The sequence below is a fragment of the Gracilinanus agilis genome, chromosome 3 (assembly GCF_016433145.1).
Source record: "Gracilinanus agilis isolate LMUSP501 chromosome 3, AgileGrace, whole genome shotgun sequence".
Lineage (NCBI taxonomy): Eukaryota > Metazoa > Chordata > Mammalia > Didelphimorphia > Didelphidae > Gracilinanus > Gracilinanus agilis.
The window spans coordinates 597,111,406-597,130,728 of NC_058132.1; the positions used below are offsets into that span (position 1 = coordinate 597,111,406).

General features: G+C 36.5%; 1 protein-coding gene across 1 annotated transcript in view; it reads right to left on the minus strand.

Moving 5' to 3' along the window:
* Positions 1-6,079: 6,079 nt before the first annotated feature.
* Positions 6,080-19,323, minus strand: part of LOC123242705 (alpha-aspartyl dipeptidase-like) — a 28,914-nt gene continuing 15,670 nt past the window's right edge. The window contains 2 exon segments of the mRNA XM_044670649.1: positions 6,080-6,405; positions 7,746-7,828. Coding sequence (XP_044526584.1) covers positions 6,342-6,405; positions 7,746-7,828 — 147 coding nt within the window. The 3' untranslated portion in view covers positions 6,080-6,341.

The following is a 19,323-nucleotide window of genomic DNA, read 5'->3' on the forward strand; positions in this document are numbered from 1 at the left end:
AGCTTCTATTTCTTCATGTAAAATGAGGAATTTAGATCTTTTCTGGTTCCAGAATTCAGAGGCTATTATCAGTCATTTAGGGAACAGAATCAGAATTAGGCTTTGGTATGAATACTTTAAAAAATCTAAAATATGGCTATTTTAAAGTTCTTTTGCTATTTAAATTTTTTTCTCCTATTAATTCTGAGATGCAGCCTGAATTAGCTTATACAAAGGATAATCCAAGTTCAAAGCCTACCTCTGACACTTCATATCTGTGCATACATGGACATCTTAACCTCGCAGGGCCTCTGGCAATGGAACTTTTATTTATGGAGGATGATAGAATTGTGTGATTCCATTTTGATATTGGGCTTATTTCAAGCTAAAAACCTTTTTAAAAAGTTCTTTTCTTTTTCTTTTTTTTTTTCTTACACTATTCTCAATCCTACAGCCAAATGGTTTGCTATCTAATTTTGTGGGGGAGAACAGACAGAAGAAGAAAGGGAGGATTTAGAAGAGAAATAAGAGTGGTAGGGAGAGAAATAGTAACTTTAAAACAATCTTGTTAATGAGAAATATAGAGACCATTTGAAAATATGAAGCACATTAAAAACTGAAAAGAAAATGGGTTTTAAACTCTTCATTGTCATGTGAAGTTCATTATTGCTATCTTTTCTTCTAATAGCACTCTAGGTCCAATTTATGAATTAAAAAAAAAATCTTACTTAATATGAATCCTTGCTAACTTTTAGCTATCTTATGCTATGAAATAAAGTACAAGCAATAAAATATCCTCATTGAAATCCTGTTTTCCATAACAATGCCAGCTTTCTTTAGAAGGGAACATTAGTGGACTTAATACTTTCTATCTAGAAATTATCTTTGAAAGTATTAAGAATTAAACATATGCCATTGTTGCTTAGATTTTAGGATCCAGGACTGACTCAAATTCTTCTGTTTTATGATCAGAGACCTTGTCTTTATCATGAAGTGTTTTGTACTACCTTTGTCAGTCAAGCTGTTGTTGAAAACCTTTCAGATGAACTGAAGTTCAACTTTCTATATAGTTTTTGTATTTTTAAAAATATAGTATACCAGTATTACAATAATTTCCAAGTATGTGCACTAAAATATTAGAAGAATTCAATATATATATATGTATATATACATATATATATACATTTCTTTTGGGTTTATTGATAGAGATGATTGATGTATATAATACAGAAACTAAATCTCATTCCTATTTCTTTTTCCTGTTTATAATTGCCCAGACTTTGTTTTATGTCCCTCAAAGCAGCTGAAATGATCCTTCCTATTAATATTCCTCATTTTGTTCCTCTTCTATTACTTGTCCCTAATTTTCTCATTTGTAAAATTCAATATAGAGGTTACACAAAGGAAAACGCTTGCCATTAAGTTTAATAGAAAACCTTCAGAAATCTAGCTTTAGGGGGGCAGCTGAGTAGCTCAGTGCATTGAGAACCAGGCCTAGAGATGGGAGGTCTTAGGTTCAAATCTGGCCTCAGGCACTTCCCAGCTGTGTGACCCTGGGCAAGTCACTTGAACCCCATTGCCTACCCTTGCCAATCTTCCACCTATAAGTCAATACACAGAAGTTAAGGGTTTAAAAAAAAAAAAAAGAAATCTAGCTTTAGTCAAGGGGGGAGTAACTTTTGTAAAAAATTCAATGTAAACGGAGGACTTTCTCTAATTGCTGAATCTGTACCTCATCCAATCATTTTAAAAGTCTTCTGGACATCAGCGTATCCAAGAAATCCAATTAGCTGACTAATATTTCATTAACTTTCCCCTCAACTACAAGGAGTTTGGAGTTAATAAATTTTTATAAATAATCTCCTTTCCTGCTCCCATTCCTTCCAGAGTTTTCAATCAGAATTCTTACTTGGTCAATATCTCATTGTCTTTAAAATTGAACTGAGATTCAGGATCATTTTTTACATTTGTCTAGAATACATATTTCTATATGTTGATCTTCTAACAAGTGCCAGCTAGGTGACTTCAGAGAAGTCATTTAACCCCTTCATTGATTTCTCATCTCTAAAGTGATGTGGTGAATTTATAAGAGGTCTAAAATTACTTCCGATTCTATAATCCCACGACTCTTCTTTGAATAGTATGTAAAGCCATGTGTCTTATGGCTATATATTCTACATAAAGACCACCCGCACCCCCAAAATGTGTTTTTGAAGTCTTTTTTGAGGTCTTCCAAAATCAGTGTCCAATCCATATTTTTCTTTTAGACTTTGCATGTGTTCACTTTGCTTTCACTGTCCCCTTCTGTCTGTTCCTTGTTCTTCGTCTCCATAAAAATTTCTTTAGTTAGGTGCCTTTTTTGTTGTTTGTTCATTTTTCCTACCTAATTATAGGCAGGCTCTGTTTTCTGGGAGGGTGGGGCACCCTATTAAACTTCAGTCAAAAATGTGTTTTGTAATGAAACAAATGTTGACATAAGAGAAAATTTAAGTAACATTTTCTTGGAGTAGGTTTCATCTCTTCGAAATTTGCTTTGTAAGCCAGAGGTAAATTTCCTTTTGTTAGCTGTCTTATCACACATATTCTATATCTTTCTTAATCCACTTCAAGTCTTTTGTTTTCCTGCTTGAAGATAACACTTCACTGAGCAAAGAATATGAAAGCCAAGTGCTATTTGCCTTTACTAGTACTTTTGAGATTAGTAGTATGTTTAACATTTTTCACTTTTTTTACAGAACATCATAAAATACAATTTTAGGGACTGTTAGCATGCTAGATTTCAAATAAATGCATTAACGGGGCCCGTTGCCAATTTATGCTCAAATCACTGGTTATTTTTCTTGCTTTTTAGACTAAAAAATGGATCAAGCCCAACTTCAGTATACTTTTGATAATCATAACATGCCATCCATTTATTAGAGGAAATGTTGGTGTCCTGAAGAATGTGTTAACAGGTTGAGATCTTTAAGCTCTAAACCAAAAAATAATAAATCCATTCACATCCTCATTTTAGCATTAAAATTAAAGGACATACCTAATATTTCACCAGCTATTACTACCATTTATTTGTAGAATGGTATTTCAGACAAAGTCTTTGCTTCTTTAAGAAAAAACCAAACTTATGGTTGGTTTTGCTGACCTGCTTTTACCCTCCTCCCCAACTTCTAATTTTGTTACACAGAATATAAACCCTTAGAGATTAGGGATCATTTTTCTTTTTTTGGAATTTGTAACCCCAGCAATGTAGAACAGTGCCTGGCTCTTAGTAGGTACTAAATGAATGGCTGGAGATTCATTAGAGGGACGCAACCTGAATAGGGGAGGAAGGAAAAAAAGGAAGAGGAACATATTGGGGGATGAAAATGATCCAAAAACCAAATGGTAGCAATTAAAAATAAGATGAAAAAATTATAACAGATGCAAAAATCCCTCCCATGAAGATGATTGATACACCCAGTGGTTAACTTAGGTCAGAAAGAAAACTTACTCATGTCCTGAAGTGGACTTTCTTGCAACTTTCTGTTGTGTGTATTCTGCATACACAGGAGTAGGTAGGGCTTAGATTTCTTATCCTAACTAGCCAAGATATATGAAATCCTAGAAAATTATTCTAAGGAAACAAGAATATTCTGTGAAAAAGAAAATAGTACATAAAATAGTATCATTGTCTTAAGAAAAAAAAACTAAACTGGTCTTAAAAATTCAGAAGAAAAAATGTTTCCAGCCATTTATTGAATATTTATTTGCTTTGTGATTTTAAAAGATTCTTTCATATAAACTCTCATTCTTTGTTCTCATAGAGAATCCACAATTATGTCTTTCCTTTAATATCATATAACTTGGATGTAGCTGTGGAGATTGCCTAGATCTGACAGTTTTATTTTTGTACTTCTAATACCTAGTGTAGTGCTTGGTACGATGTAGGTACTTAATATTTGTTGAATTGAACTGAATTTTATTCAAACCACTAGAGTTTTACAAATAAGAAATCTAAGGTGCAAGGTTATGTAGGTAGGAAGTAGCAGAGTCTCCAACTCCATATTCAGTTAATCACATCTCCAGTCATTACGTTCAAGTAGTATTATAAAAAACATCATTTTGATACATTTGAAAATTATATTCTGGTCTGCTTCTTTCATACTCATATACCATTTTTATTTTATTTGGCTTTTTAAAAAATAGGATGGAGTTAGGAACTGGACCTATGATTCTACTGGACTAGAGAATTCAGTTTTAGAAACAACCAATGATAGTACCTTTGAGTCAAATCAACAAACATTTGAGCAACTCTTACTATGTGCCAAGCACTCTGCTAAGGGCCAAAGATAGGCAAAAATAGCCCCTATCTTAAAGGAGCGAAAAATATAATAGTATTAGAGAGAAAGCAAAACACTATGTTTTTGTGTGTATACGTCACACACATACATGCAGGCATTAAATCCTGTATGTTGTTTCACTTACAGGTATTTCCCACACTTTGGTATTGAATTTATGACTTCTAATTTCTATTGATGATTATCAGTTAGGTTCTTCCTAAATGTTAGATTGCAATAAAAATATTTCCTTTGCCAAGACAATTAAGAATTTAATTAGTCACTTGGAATTTAAGTATGTCTCAAGTCAGCAGGGTAGGACTCAGAATTGGAAATCAATTTCTCTTAGTCCCCTATTTTATAGGGACTAACAACTGTAACTTTGTTTTCCCCTGTGCAATTTTTACCCTAACAATTCAACTTCAAAATTATGGCACATCAAGTGCTAAGAAATCTTCCTGCTTCAATTCTCCTTGTTCTGTTTTTCTTACTTCACTCTTTGATAGAAAAATGATTTTTGAGTTCTAGCACCAACAGAGGTGGCTTATGGGAAGTTTTACTAAAAAAAAAAAAATGACAGTGGTTTGACCACTCCAAGAAGGCATGACCACTCCAGAGGCAGGAAGAAGACATGATTCCCACTTCCCTTATAACATTTACTTTCACAGATTTAGGACAAAAAAAAATTAGTAAAAATGTAATTAGGACTTGGCCACTTAAATTTTTCTGACTCTTGTAAACACTCCTGTCAAGAGTAACTGCTTTGGGAATTTGGTAAAAAGTAAGTCCATATGGTTCATTTCATTTCTGAGTTTTTTTGTTTTTTGTTTTTTGTTTTTTGTGAAATTTGCATTGCATTTTCAGGAAGTGGTCTTAGTCCTCCAGGCAGTGATACCTTGCTTGCATATACCTGTATATGTATGGTCCTGAATTTCATCACATAAAAGTATTTAGAGAATAAGTGGTGACTTTTTGTCTGACGACATCTTGGAAACTGCTGCTGCTTAATGTGCTAAGTAAAGCAACTAAGTAATTTAAAAGTAACATAATTTAAAATATGCCTCAAAATTTGCTTAGTTTCTTGACATTAGAAAATAGGGCCAGTAAGCCTTAGAACATTCTTCATTGTTTAAATGTGACAACGGTTGCTTTTTTCCAATGCCAAAAAAACAAGCCTTTAAAATCAACCAAGTCTTAACTGGGATGATGAGTATCTCTAATTTTGATTATTCTTTCAATGGTAATGGAGTTGCTATTAAGTGCAATATAGTCTTGTGCTTTTAAAGTTGTACATGATGTATTTTTTGGTTGTTAAATGCATTTTAATTATTTTAAATGTTTGTATATGAGCTATTTGATTTATTTCTGTACAGCATGATTGAAGATGGTTTAAAATTTTTTGCACTTTTTTAGACTTAAGTAATCAATTTGTAATCAATTTCTAAGAATGCACTTATTTTGTATATAAAATGGTAAAATTACCTTTGTATATATCACACACATGTATATATACACACATATATACATCAAATAGATGAGTTTGAATCAAATAAAAAACTAGATGTTATTTTCCTGATGTTTGAGTGTACTTTTGCAATGATTTATTGATGCAGTTGAGACCATAGTTACACTACTCTTAAATGAGAAATTTATCACTGATTTGAAGTTTAGACAGAGTTTCTTATGTGCCTTCATCCTATTAAGGCACAAAACATAAACAATATCTTTTCCCATATGCCCACAGGAGTGTCAATTTTAACTTTAAATCACTTTCAGAGACTTTAAAATGTTAGCGAGAGTTTTATTATAGAATTTATTTTCAAGTTGCATTCGCAAAGCAAAGTGGTCATAACTACAAAACATTGCCATAGCACATGGAAACATTTTTTTAAAAAGGCAATCTTGGTTAGCTATAATTTGTATTTGTATTTTGTTTATTGTATCTTGTTTAATGCTTTATGTTTCCTTTATTTATTATGCTGGCAATCTTCTTTTGATTGTTTCCCTGCTGACATCATTGATTATGTTTTCTGGCAAGGCTGTAAGCTTCTAAGAACCAATAAGGAGAAAACTGAAGTCTGTTCCTGGCTCATGTTCTGTTGGTGTTTGACCCCTGGATTCCAAACAAAAAGACAACAATAACATCTCTGAAGAAAGGTTCTATGTAACCTAGTTTTACTGCTTTATCTGGCAAGACTCAGAGTTTAAATCAATAAAGTCCAGTAAATTCGTGCCTTTATTGATAAAAACCTGAAAATGGTTCTAAAAAATTAATGGATATATATACACACACACATACATATTGGATATATATACATATAATGGATATATTAGATCACATATATAGGATTTATTTATTTGTTTGTTTGTTTATTTATTTATTAGGACTGAATCTAATAAAAACCATGCTAGGAAGATAAGCAAATCTAAAGACACAATTAAATGAAATTTACTGCAATCTGTTACAATTGATTAAAATTGAAACACTAAAAATAAATAACTAGCCCATTTATAGTTAAATTTATCCCAGTAAACTAATTTGTGTTCCAATGAATTAAAACGATTATGGCTTCTTCTAAGATTTAATTTTCAAGTGATAAGAAAAAAAGCTTTCAAATAAAAATTGTTCATTACTAACAATTTATTAAAATACCTTCCTTGTTTATGCATATTTCCTTAAAGTTTCATATATACAGAGGTAGATTCTTACTATGAATAAGGTAGACTTACTACCTATTTACTAACAGCTCCCTCCCTAACTAGTGAATGAGAAAACTATAAACATTAATTTAACTTCACCAATTATCTAACTTTAACATATAGTCTATATAGTGGAAATAAAATTTTTGAAAGTAACTGAAGCTTAATGAGCCAACTGCTTTCAGGACTTTACTGAACACCTGCCTACCCTACCAAGGAAGGCCTATAGCAAAGATTTGCCTTTAGGGCTTCTTCCTTGGGCCCAACTGTCTACATCAGAGAAGTTAATATCATAGAGCTGCCAAGAGCCACCTCTTTCTTGTCCCAATAAGCTCTCTGAAGATGAGCAGTGACCGAGAACTAGGTGGCATAGATACAGAGTTTGGGAGTATGACTGAGTGCTAGTGGCCCCAGACCTGTCAGAGAGCAGACAGACACAGCCATTTTAGAATTTACTGCTTGATGACCCTGGTACCTATTTCTTTTTCCTACAGGAAGAAAGGTATCAGTTTCTCTCAGTGACCTGATAATAACCATTCTGTTGCCAGATACCATGAAAAAAGTGCCAACATCTACTGAGTGGGCTTTGACATCCCTAGAACCATGTGCCACCCCACGATAAATTGCTGATCCATGGACTAGTTATTTAATGAAGTTAGGTAATGAAGTATGTTAAGTCATTTAATTATATAAGTAAAATTATTTCTTATACTTTAAAATACTTAACATTTTCTAAATCAAATTTTACTGTACCTCAGAAAAAGCCGAGCTTTACTTCTTCCTAAAAGTGTTGCTTTGTTTCCTTCCACCAGTAGAATTGATCCTTCACGTAAACCCTTGATTAAAAAATTTCAATATGCTAAGTATGATGATGGTCTTGGAAAAAAACCAAAAATTTGGATATTGTATTGAAAAATGATCATTAAACTTTTTTTATGTTGATAGAATTTATCACCAAATTATCATGTACCCAACCATAAGAACCCTACACTCCTGACCCTGAGAAAGAGAATATATGTGTATATTTCTATGGGGTTACATGTTTGGGAGATATTCTGCTAAAGGAGGGCTATGAGAATCTCAAAACTTCTGGTGTGAACAAGGAATTCCTTTACTTCCAAAGCTTCCCCATCTAAAACTTGCAGCAGTTCTTGGACAAGATATGTCTGTTTGACTTGGTACAAAATGACTCTGGGACCTACTTCACTGACATCAATATCAGTTGGTGTGAGAATATAGTTGTGGTGGCCATAATCTATTGTCTTATTATCTTTACCCTGAAATTTTTGGTAGAATGGTTCTTCAGAATAAGTAAGAGTTTCATTTTGCCTCTGAATTATAGATTTCTGCCTGGATTATTTTTCATAATCACTATAGCCCTTATTCTGTGAATTTTTTTATTAAATTTCTATGTGACAGTCACATTCTAGAACTTATCAATGCTGCATCCCATAATTGCAACCATGAAAGCTCAACAAAGGGACAATCCTAGCCTAAAGGAAGAATAAACTTAATTCAGAGAATTAATGCATACCTGTCTGAGAAACTTTATCCATTTAAGATATTTAGCTATAATTTGAAAAAGATGGCATCTCAGTTGACTCCTAATGCATTATGGATAATTTATAAAAAATACATTATAGTTTATGCCCTGGAGATTTTATATAATGAATAATTTTTGATGTGTATAAATCCACCCAGTTAAATGTTATTGTATAAGGGAAAAATACATCTCAGTAAATACTATATCTTATTGGTTGAATTGTGAATATGTAGAAAAATTATATTGAAATAATTAAAAAATTATTGATAATTTCTGAGATGAATAATGGTGGACACAGATATTAATTCAGTTATTCAGAATAGCATAAGAAATGTAGTGTTCTGGATCTTAACCAGGACAATTCTGAGGGATTTATGGTAATGAACGCTACCCACATTCAGAGGAAGAACTGCAGGAGAGGAAACATATAAGAAAAGCAACTGCTTGAACGCATGGGTCGGGGTGGACATGATTGGGGATGTAGACTCGAAACTACCACACCAATGCAACTAACAACAATTTGGAAATAGGTCTTGATCAAGGACACATGACAAAACCAGTGGAAATGTGCGTTGGCCATGGGAGGGGGGAGTGAGGGGGGTGAAGGGGAAAGTAGGAGCATGAATCATGTAACCATGTTAAAAATAAATATTAATAAATGTTTAAATTAAAAAAAAAGAAAAATGTAGTGTTCTGGATCTTAATTTAGCACACCAGTGGCAGTTAAGAGATGAGAAGATACAATGAGATTGCTGGGTAACGGGTGAAAAAAGCATTAAGATTCTTTATTCTCAGAAAATATTCTAGTTAAAAGATTCATATATACAATATTGTAGTCATTCACAGAATTGACTGTTAACTCTACTTGCCAGAATCACTTTGGGGATCTTTACTTAAGATTCTTTCAAACTCCCCTTTAACTTTTTAAACATCCTAACACAATGAGAGTAATAGATTTCTAACTCCTCTGCAATTATGCTATATTGGAAAAGAATAAAAATATTCTTTCTCTGTTCAGCATTCAAGTCCTTGACTTATGGAGCCTCCTTTAAGTTACAGATGTACTAAGTATTGTCAGTAAGCGTTTTTGTTTTTATACTCTGAAAGGTGTGATAAGGAACTTTGGGACAAGATGGAAAACAGCTTGAGTGACAGGATCTTCAGTTAAAGAACTTAGAATTTACCCAGGTGGTGTGAGCCAGGGCCAAGAGACAGTTGGGACCACCTCTATAAATACCCTTGGACTGCACCACCCAGGGTCTCAATCAGAGAAGGGAATTCTAGGAGGAGGGAGGTGTATGGGAGAATAGGCCATAGACCTGCAAATCCAGCATCCATAACTCAGTGCCATAGGAAGTTCATTTCTGCTGATACTAATAGGGCTGAGAGAGAATAACATCAAGGTGCTAAGAAGAACATCATTATCCTTCCCTGTCCTTTGGTTTGCACCACGGCCAGGTGAAACCAGGGATTGTGTGAGGGAGAAGAATCTCCAGCCTGACATCAACCTATTACTTATAGATTTCGATTACCTTAACTTAATTAGCCATATTATAGCATCCCCAAACCTCTATCCTGATTTTTTGTTCCTAACCCTTAAGATAAGCAATAAATCCTGTTAAAGTTTAATCTAGCTCAAGATTTGTGCTCCTTTCCTGACTAGTGACATCTACAGCTATTGGGAGAGGGATTTATCATACTACAGTCAGATTATTAGCGTTATCCATTTAGCAAATCAATACCAGCCCAAATCAACCCTTTATCATCAAACCCAACCCCAAGCCAAGGAGCTAAAGAAGATCATACAACTCCTCAATACTTTTGGCTTGGGCACTGTTAAAAGAGGTGTAGGCTTGGCTAAGCTGAATTCTATAGGTTCTGGGGATTACTAGCACATTTGGTGATCATCTAGGCAACCTCATCTCTTACTTAGCCTAGATCCATTTACCACCTGAAGATCTTGAGCCAGCTTGCCAGGCTCAGATTATAGAGACTGTCAGCCCAGATAGATAGCACCGGGGTTTATATCCCCCTTTTTCTTTAACAAAGGTCTACCTGAGAGCAGAGTGTGAAGGGGTGGCTACCACCAGAAGACAGATACGGAATCTATAAGACAGATAAGGAATCTACGAATCCCTGAGGAATTCGCATCCATAAGATGGATTTCCCTTGCCAGGAGAAGGCAAACAGCTGTTGGCTGTCTCTGTGCAGAGGAACAGAAAAATATGCAGAGCACAGGTCGATGACAGTGAACCATTCGGCTGTGGTTGGTATAGCTGTTAAAATTTGAGATGGACTAAGATGGACTGCATGAGTCTTTTTAACGTGGTTGTTAACAGCTCTTAGATCTTGTACCAATTGCCATTGAGTCTTCCCATCAGGAGTCAATTTTGCTTTCTTCACAGGTATGATAGAGCTATTATACTGTGAGAAGCCATATCTTAAGATTCCTTGGTCCAAGAGACTCTCAACGATGGGTCTTACACCTTCAGTAGCTTCCTTGCTCAATTTTAATCAAGGAATTTGTGGTGGTACTCCCTCCTTGACCTCTATCCTCACCGGTTCTGCAGACAGAATTCTCCCAACATCATTGGAATTTTTAGCCCAAATGTAGTCAGAGATGTGATCAGGAACCTGATATTCACTATTGTCATATTGGTAATTTGGTTCCTCCTCAAATGGGTCTAAAAATAAAATTGGGTAATATTTCAGGGATCTCTTAGGTAAATAGAGGTAAATCTGTCCATCTGGTTGGCATTGAATGGTTGCAGCTAATTTACATAAAAGATCCCTCCCAACGAGATTGGAAGGACACGATGGCATCAACAGGAAAGTGTGTTCGATTGTGAGAGGGCCCAATTTCACCATTTTGGCTCTAAATTTTGGGACTTCTTGTGCTAACCCTGAAGCACCCCTCACTCTCAAACTTCCCTGATATTTGCATCCTTCTGGAATCTGAGTACAGAACAAGTAGCCCCCATGTCCACAAGGGCATCATAGGTTCCCCCCCCATATTTATACTTATGAGGGGTTCCCTCTGACTATTGGGACTTAATAGGAACTAGAGGTAGTTGAGATTCCTCAACAGATTGTGTGCCTTGAGTTTGGATCCAGTCTAGTTTATGGTCTTCAACAAGTACTCCATCATGTCTTGTGTCAGTCAGCATTTTCAGACAGAGCAGAGAACTCTTCAGAGTCTCCTGAGGTCCTGCATCTGTCTGAGTCCAAATAGAATGTTGAGCTAGAGTGCAGACAGCCCCTCTGAGCTTGAGCAGGGCTCAGGGTAGTCTTGACAACAGTGCTGTCTTCAGCTAGGCTTATGGAATGTTCAGAATGGAGTTGGCAGAGGGCTGGAAAGGTGGATTTTTCACTAAAGGTTTCTCCCACTCTGATGTTCTGAGCTTGACAGTCTTCAAGACTAGAACTTTCCCCTTTAGTAGTGTCAGGTTTCAGGGTACAGACATTATTTCCTCTCTCCACTATGTCAAGGTTATTTTCTCCTATCTCAAAGACTGTTTGGAGTACACTTTCCAGCCCTGCAGTCTATATGACTTGAAGTTTGTTCTTTGTTAACCTCAGTCACTGAGCAGTTCTCATTGATGTTATAACTGAACTCATTAGCTACTTGAGATGTCAGATCATGAGTCTCTCTCACCCAAGCCTCGGGTATGAATTCCTTAGCCTGAGGATCAAGATGTGTAGCTAAGGGATCCCCTATGTTACTTGTCATTCAGTAACAGCGTCCTGCTCTACAGAAACCAAATCTTCCTCAAGATTCTGTGAAGTAGTCTACCTGTACCAGCATTTTTTGTGTCTAAAGCATGAGAATGGTGTAGCACTTTGAGACACAATTCCTCTTGGGTTACACATGATATTCCTTTGTGAATATATTGTAAATCTCTTATGTCTTCATCTTTATCCAAGCTATCCACTTGATTAGAACTTGGAATAAAGACAGGAGTTTGTGATTTTGATGTCTTCAAACAGGACTGCAATGCTCCTGTAAACAAGCCATTGCAAATTCCTGTGCAGTCCTTTTGCTTCGCATCCAATCCTACTGAGGTGGAATGTGTAAGCTGACCCCTTTTATAATCATCACTTGTCCCCAAAATCTCTTGTCTCATTTGCATTATATCTAACCATTCTTGATCTTCTGCAACAGTAATGTCATTATTTTCTGTGCAGCTTGCAATAGACATATGCTCTTCTTTGTCCAGTCTTTTAGAAACATTCATGTTGCCTCTATCCATATAGGAAACTCCATCACTAGCATAGTCAGTCAGTAATAAGGCCTGGCTTCATAAGTGCTTTGGAATCTCGCCTTGCTTTAACTATTTCTCCATCTGGTCAAGGGATGGTGACTGACTATGCTTTTTGCACAAATGATCACAACACTGGTTGCCATGTTTAGTGTCTTCTATCTTGCCAGATCTGCTAGATCATCTGGAGTTGTAAAAGGTCTTTTGAGAATTATTCTCTCTATGGTCAGAGCTGGTGTTATTGCTCTTCCCAAAGTTTATCTGCCTTTTATAATGGCACATCTTACCAGATGACCAAAAGACCCACAAAGGAAACATCTTTTTGTATTATTCCTGTTCTTAAAGGTGTTAGACTGCCTAGACTGACTGTGCCCCCTTCTGGCTGGGAATGCAAAGTTTTTAATTTCTTCAATCTCTTTATCTTTTTTGACTTGTTTTAATTGCCTTTTAAGGTCTGCAATCACTGCATCCTTATCAGTCTTAGACTGCCTAATAGCCTTAAGTTCTTTGGTCTTGGAGATGTGTATATAAGAGGCATGTTGTCTCAAGTCCTCAAGAGATAAAGTCTCCCACTGAGGATAGCTTTGCCTAAAATACTTCTGGATTGGCAATACTGTACCCTTAACAAACTGTCTCCTAATGTAGTCAACAGTTTTGAGTAATTGGATGTCTCTTAGGCCTATGACTGTCTCAGCTGACTCTATGAGCTTGTCTAGAAAATTGCTAGGGTGTTCATCTTCCCCTTGCCTCAACTTCTTAAATTTTGACCAGGAATTTGGTCTTTTAGCATAGAGGCGCAGAGCTTCCAAAAGATCAGTCCAGCATTGCAGCAAGTACTACATGTTAGCGTGAGATGTTAGTTCAAGGTCCTGGTGCATAGTAGGCCATGCAGTTAAGTTGGGGTTAGTTCTAGTCTCTTGGAGGAACTTGTCCTTTTCAGATGGTGAAAAGAATTCCCCCAATAGAAATTCAACATCCCCAAAATTCAGATTAAAAAGGGTGTAAACCCTTTTCGTTTCTTTAATGCTCTTGTAAGGGCTGAGGTAGAACTTGGGGAAACGGTGCCTGAGGTCATTAGGGGTGAAGGCCTCGTATGATTTAACATGTAAAATTCCCCCTTCCAACTGGACGATGGTACGATCTACTATTGGGAGAACAGAAAATTATAGTTTCTGTCTCAGTAGCCTTGTCCTCAGTTTTGCTAGATTTGGAATTTGTGCATGCGCCCATTTGATTACTCTCAATTATTTCTAATTGGAGAATGGTGTGTTCATCCAATCGTTTTCCCTCATGGATCTGCTTATTGACCTCAAACAATAGCTTAATCTGTTCTCTTAGAGCTTGGACCAAGGAATCGTTGTTAGAGGGTTTGACAGTTCCCCACAGATGTTCACATACCCTTCTCAATGCCCAGAGACCTTGAAAAATAGAGACCACAATAGCAGCCATTGTTGGGATATAGGATATAAATTCAGCCAATGTCACATCGAACCATTTGTATGAGTCATAGCTGGTACGCTCCCCGCGAAATTGTCCAGATAAGAAGGCAAAAGCTGCTGACGATATAAGTCATTTTTGCCAGAGTCGTTGCTACAGGTGTCAGTTGAAAATGCAATATAGGTTCTTGACCTAAGCTGTGCTCACCAAACTGTTATGAGCAGCAGGGGGCTCAGGAAATGCTAGTGATGGTTGCTTAATAGAGGGAGAGAGTGACCCTAACCACAGCTAGATGTGAGTATAGATTTGTTCCCCACCAGCTGGTTTAAGCCTCTTTTAAGAGTCCAAGAATTCTTTGCTAAACCACAAGGCCTTAGAAACCAATCCAGCCAGGCAGTTGGTAGATGTTCCAGGAAGTAGAATGTGACTTCCTTAAACCTTAGGTTGAAATGAAGGATCACACTGGCTTGGAAAGACTAAAGCTGGCTACTGATGTTATCTGGATCTGACTGCTTGAAACTAGTTGCTGTTACTAAGATTAGTAGTTGGTTTCAAAGATTATTTAGATTTTGGATAAAACAGGGTTGATTTGCAATCAAAGTGAGGGTAAGAGGGAGAAGGAAAGGAGGGTAAAGGGTACCCTAAATGATCTTGCCTAATTATTTGAAACTAAAATAAATCTTGAAAGACAAGTTGTTCCTAAGGTGCAGAGTATGAGAAGACCTTGAGGGACACTTCTCAACTCTGTTGCTGTATGTAGCTGTGAGGCCCCTGGGTCAGATGCTGTTGTTTTCTTGAAAGTAGCTGTTCACTCTTGCTTGATTTAATGGTTGTTGGCTATGTCAATAAGATTTCAATTTGGCTAGCAATGAGGGTTGTCCATACCTGCCTGCCTAATTCAAATCTCCTAAACCACCCAGGGGCCCAGTTTCCACCACCTCCTCCCTAACCCTTGAGATGAAAGAAGTGCAGTCCCCAGGGGCTTGTGGACACCCAATTTATACCCTGTCCTTAACTGTCACCCTGGGGTGCTTTGCCAAGTTCTGGGTTCCAAAGTGGCAAACTGCTAACTTGCACCTAAAGAAAACGGCTGCCCATTTCTGCATATCACAATCCTTACCTCCTGTCTTAGAATCAATATTGTATATTGGTTCCGAGGCAGAAGAACAGTAAAGGTGAGGCAATGGGGGTACAGCTAGGAAGTATCTGAGACCAAATTTGAACCCAGGACCTCCCCTCTCTAAGGAGGTCTCACTGAGCCACCTAGCTACCTCCCCTTAATTCCTTTTTAACTGAATTCAGAGGACCCTGACTTTCCCCAGATGATACTGCATCCCTGGCCCTCTTCTCTAGTGCTGTTGGCACTCTGTAGTACCCCCATACTAGCCCTAGAATGAGAGCCTAAGTCCTCTTTGCTCTCCTCTGCTGGAAGCATCCCCTCCTCAAAAATGACTTTGCTTCCCTCAAGTCATCTCAAGTACCACTTCCTACAGGATGCCTTCCTGATGCCCTCAACTCTTTGTGCCCTCCCTAGCTAATTTGTATTTATTCTGTTTACATATGTACATATTTTCTATTACATTTTCTCTACCAATAGAACGTAAACTTCAGAGAAGAGATTGTTGACTCTCCCAAAAGCTAGTATCTTTATGGCTTACATAAAACCTAAAAACCAAGATTTTAATAAAAGCAAATATTTCATATCACATATACTGATTTAGATTATATTGATTCCAAAAAACTGATTATCTTAACCAATCATCCTAATAATTTTTATATTTAACACAGACTACATTAAAGTCATTGATTGCACATATATTGTTACTATGTGACATATAATGCTTTGGTGCTGATACTTCGACCAACCAGTGATCTTACAGACATGGGTTCCACCCTCCACTGGTTAAGATAACGCAGATACCCATCTTTTTTTTTTTTTGCTGATGTCTTCAAAATAACCCCAGGAGATTAGGCCTTCCTCTGGGTCTATTCACATTCCTGGAGCTCCAATGCAGAATTCAAACTATCTGCCAACCTTCACTTGCCACTTCCTCTTTTTGGGCAATACTATCACCCCAATGATTTTTTTTTAACTTCTTGATCACAATTTGTCATTGGAAGTGTCCTTTAGCCATTGTCTTACAATTTTTGATTCTTGAAGATTATGATGTTTTGTCAAGAGAGAAGGAAAGGAAAAAGGAGAAAAAAAGATAGAGACTAGATATAGCAAATAATGAGCCTTTATTAAACTCTACAGCATGCTGAGCACTATGCTAGGACACATAAATGTAAAATAAAACATTAAACAATCTCTGCTTTCAAGAACTTACTCTAAAGGAAGAGGGAACATGTACATATACAAAATAAATACAAATTCATTATAACTAGAGGAGGGGGACCCTTACTAAAAACACTATGTGGGGGCAAGTTAGCTCAGAGGATTGAGAGCCAGGCCCACTGATGAGGTTCTAGGTTCAAATTCAGCCTCAGACAATTCCTAGCTGGGTGACCCTGGACAAGTCACCTAACCCTTAATGCTCTTCTGCCTTGGATCCAATACACAGTATTGATTCTAAGACAGAAGGTAAAGGTTTAAAAAACAAACAAAAAATAAACACACTATGGAATTTTTTCCATATGCAATTCGGCTTTCTCTTATTATCTGGGCCCAGGTTCACTGCATACCTGCAAAGTCTGACCATAAGATATATACCAAAGGATTGGTAAAATGGCCTCTTTATCCAATTTCCTCTCAGTCTGGATGGTAGTCTAACCTAGAAACTAAATTCTTGTGTAGTTATGGATCTTATGTAGGAGGTTCTGCATAATCTGGAGCTTGATGCAATCAGCACAATGTCCTGCCCAAATGAGACATGTGAAAGATCTTACTATCACTGGAAAATCCCTTTTTCACTTGGATTTTCAACTGGAAATAGTCTGTGATAGTGGAAAGCAACTTCAGTAACAATCAGTACAGTATTGTACAACTCAATAAAGAGGTCATTATGTTTAAAATAATGGACTTTTGCATGTTCTTATTGGGTGCATGGCAGGCACCTTGTAGAAGGTCCCTAATTTTTCCTAATATTTCTCACTCTTGGATAGCTTGAGAATTCCTCAACAATCTCACAATGACTATCTTCTGAGCAGACTTCTGTGTATGCTTGGTCTAAGTTCAGCTGCTTTCCCCAACATTTCTACTTTATCTCACACAGCATGTGAGGGAAGACAATATTCATGGTAGCCTCACTGTCAATAATAGGGAAATGGATTAGTTTCAAATTTCTGAAAGATCAGCTCCATTGTTTTTGTTTACTTGTCTGCTTTTCTGTTTCTTCCTTAAAACCCCAGGGGATGATACCACACAACCAGTTCCTAGCTTTCTACAAGCTTGTTTTCTTTTACTCTACTGCTTATCTCATTATCAGAAATTATTGTTTGTAACCTATCTCCTCTACAGATAAACCTTTACAAATTAATTTACAGTCTAAAACTGCGGCCTTCAGCTGCTTTATGATTCTGTTTGGAAATAGCTCTGGGGGGAGTACTTTCACTGATTAAATGTGTATAACAAAAGATGATAGTTCATGTTAAAGTCCTTCCCTTATTTAATCTCTATTTTTTAAAATGTAGATCAGGTTGTAGTAGTTTTAATTGTACCATATCTGATATTATCCTTTCTTATAATTTGGTGTTGAATTTTATCTTTATGCCTCATTTGGAAATAATTCCTATATCAGTGACGGGTCATTTCCTTCTGCCTCACCCCTCCAAAACCTGTTCTTGCCTCTTGACTTCCACAGTGCCTGACACATAACAAGCATTTAATAAAGCTCTCCCTATCTATCCAGTCTATCAGCCCAGCTTCAGTCTTAACTTGATGACACCAGTTCAACCACTTATTATTGGCTAACTTTGAATCCTTCCCCCTCTAATCAGTCATATCTTGCCAAACCCTGGATCATCTACAATCTTTCTTTTCCATACCTATTCACATACTGTTTAACACTCTTAGTGAAAGTCAAACAAGCATGCAGACTTGGTTCACTACCAATTTATCATCTAATTTCACTACCACAAAGCAATTTTCATTTCTTATTTTACTGAAAAAAAGAAAAAAAAAAGAGTCCATTTATCATGAGGTTCCCTTTCCTTTTTCCATCCCATCCTTCTTTGTTCTAGTCTCCGCTGAAGAAGTGGGCCATCTCCTTGTCAAGGTTAACCCTTCATCTTGTGTTCTGGATCTCATTCCCCTGGAAGCTTTCTCTCCTTCCAACATTCCTTCTCCTTTCCTCTTCAGTCTCTTATCACACTGACTCCTTCCTCAATGTGGACAAACATAGGTCTCCTCTATCCTGAAAAACGTACTTGAGCATCTTTAATGTGGAAATGTATTTTGCATGAGCTCCCATGTATAATGGATATCATGTTGCTTGCCTTATCAATGGGTGGGGGAGGAGCTAGAGGGAGAGGATTCAGAATACAATTTTTTTTTAAATGAATACTAAAAACACACCAATTTTTAAGAAGCCTGACTTGATCCTGCCATTCCACCAAGGTTATTATTTTAATCTCAGTTCATATTCACATCCAAACTTCTAGAAAGGGCTCTCTCTGCTAACATTTCCTTTCTTCCTATTCGTCAGTCCCTTATAATCTGCTTCCAATTCCATTTAGAATCAAACTGCTTTTTCATTTACTGAAGATCTCAGCTGCTAAATTCAATTGCCTTTTCTCAAACCTCATCCTTACTGGCCTCCCAGGCATAATGTCAACTTCTTCTCTGAGAGCCTGGGATCACTTCTATGCCAAAATGCAGCATCAGAAAACTTTATGAAGGGCAGAACTGAAACTAATTTTGGTCAGTGGACACATTTCAGGAACAGTTGTTTTTATAGTGTGTTCTCTTAAGGTGAAAAAATAATTGCTAATTTGAACTAAATTATATATTAACCTAAAATATTATATCTGGTGATAGTTTAGCCATGGAAAGTTGAAGTGATAAGATATGGTATAGGAGAGATAAAGGAAGAGATTCAAAATTCTAACAAAAAGAAAGCCTTCCTTTTTTTTCTTTAAAAAGGAATTTTTT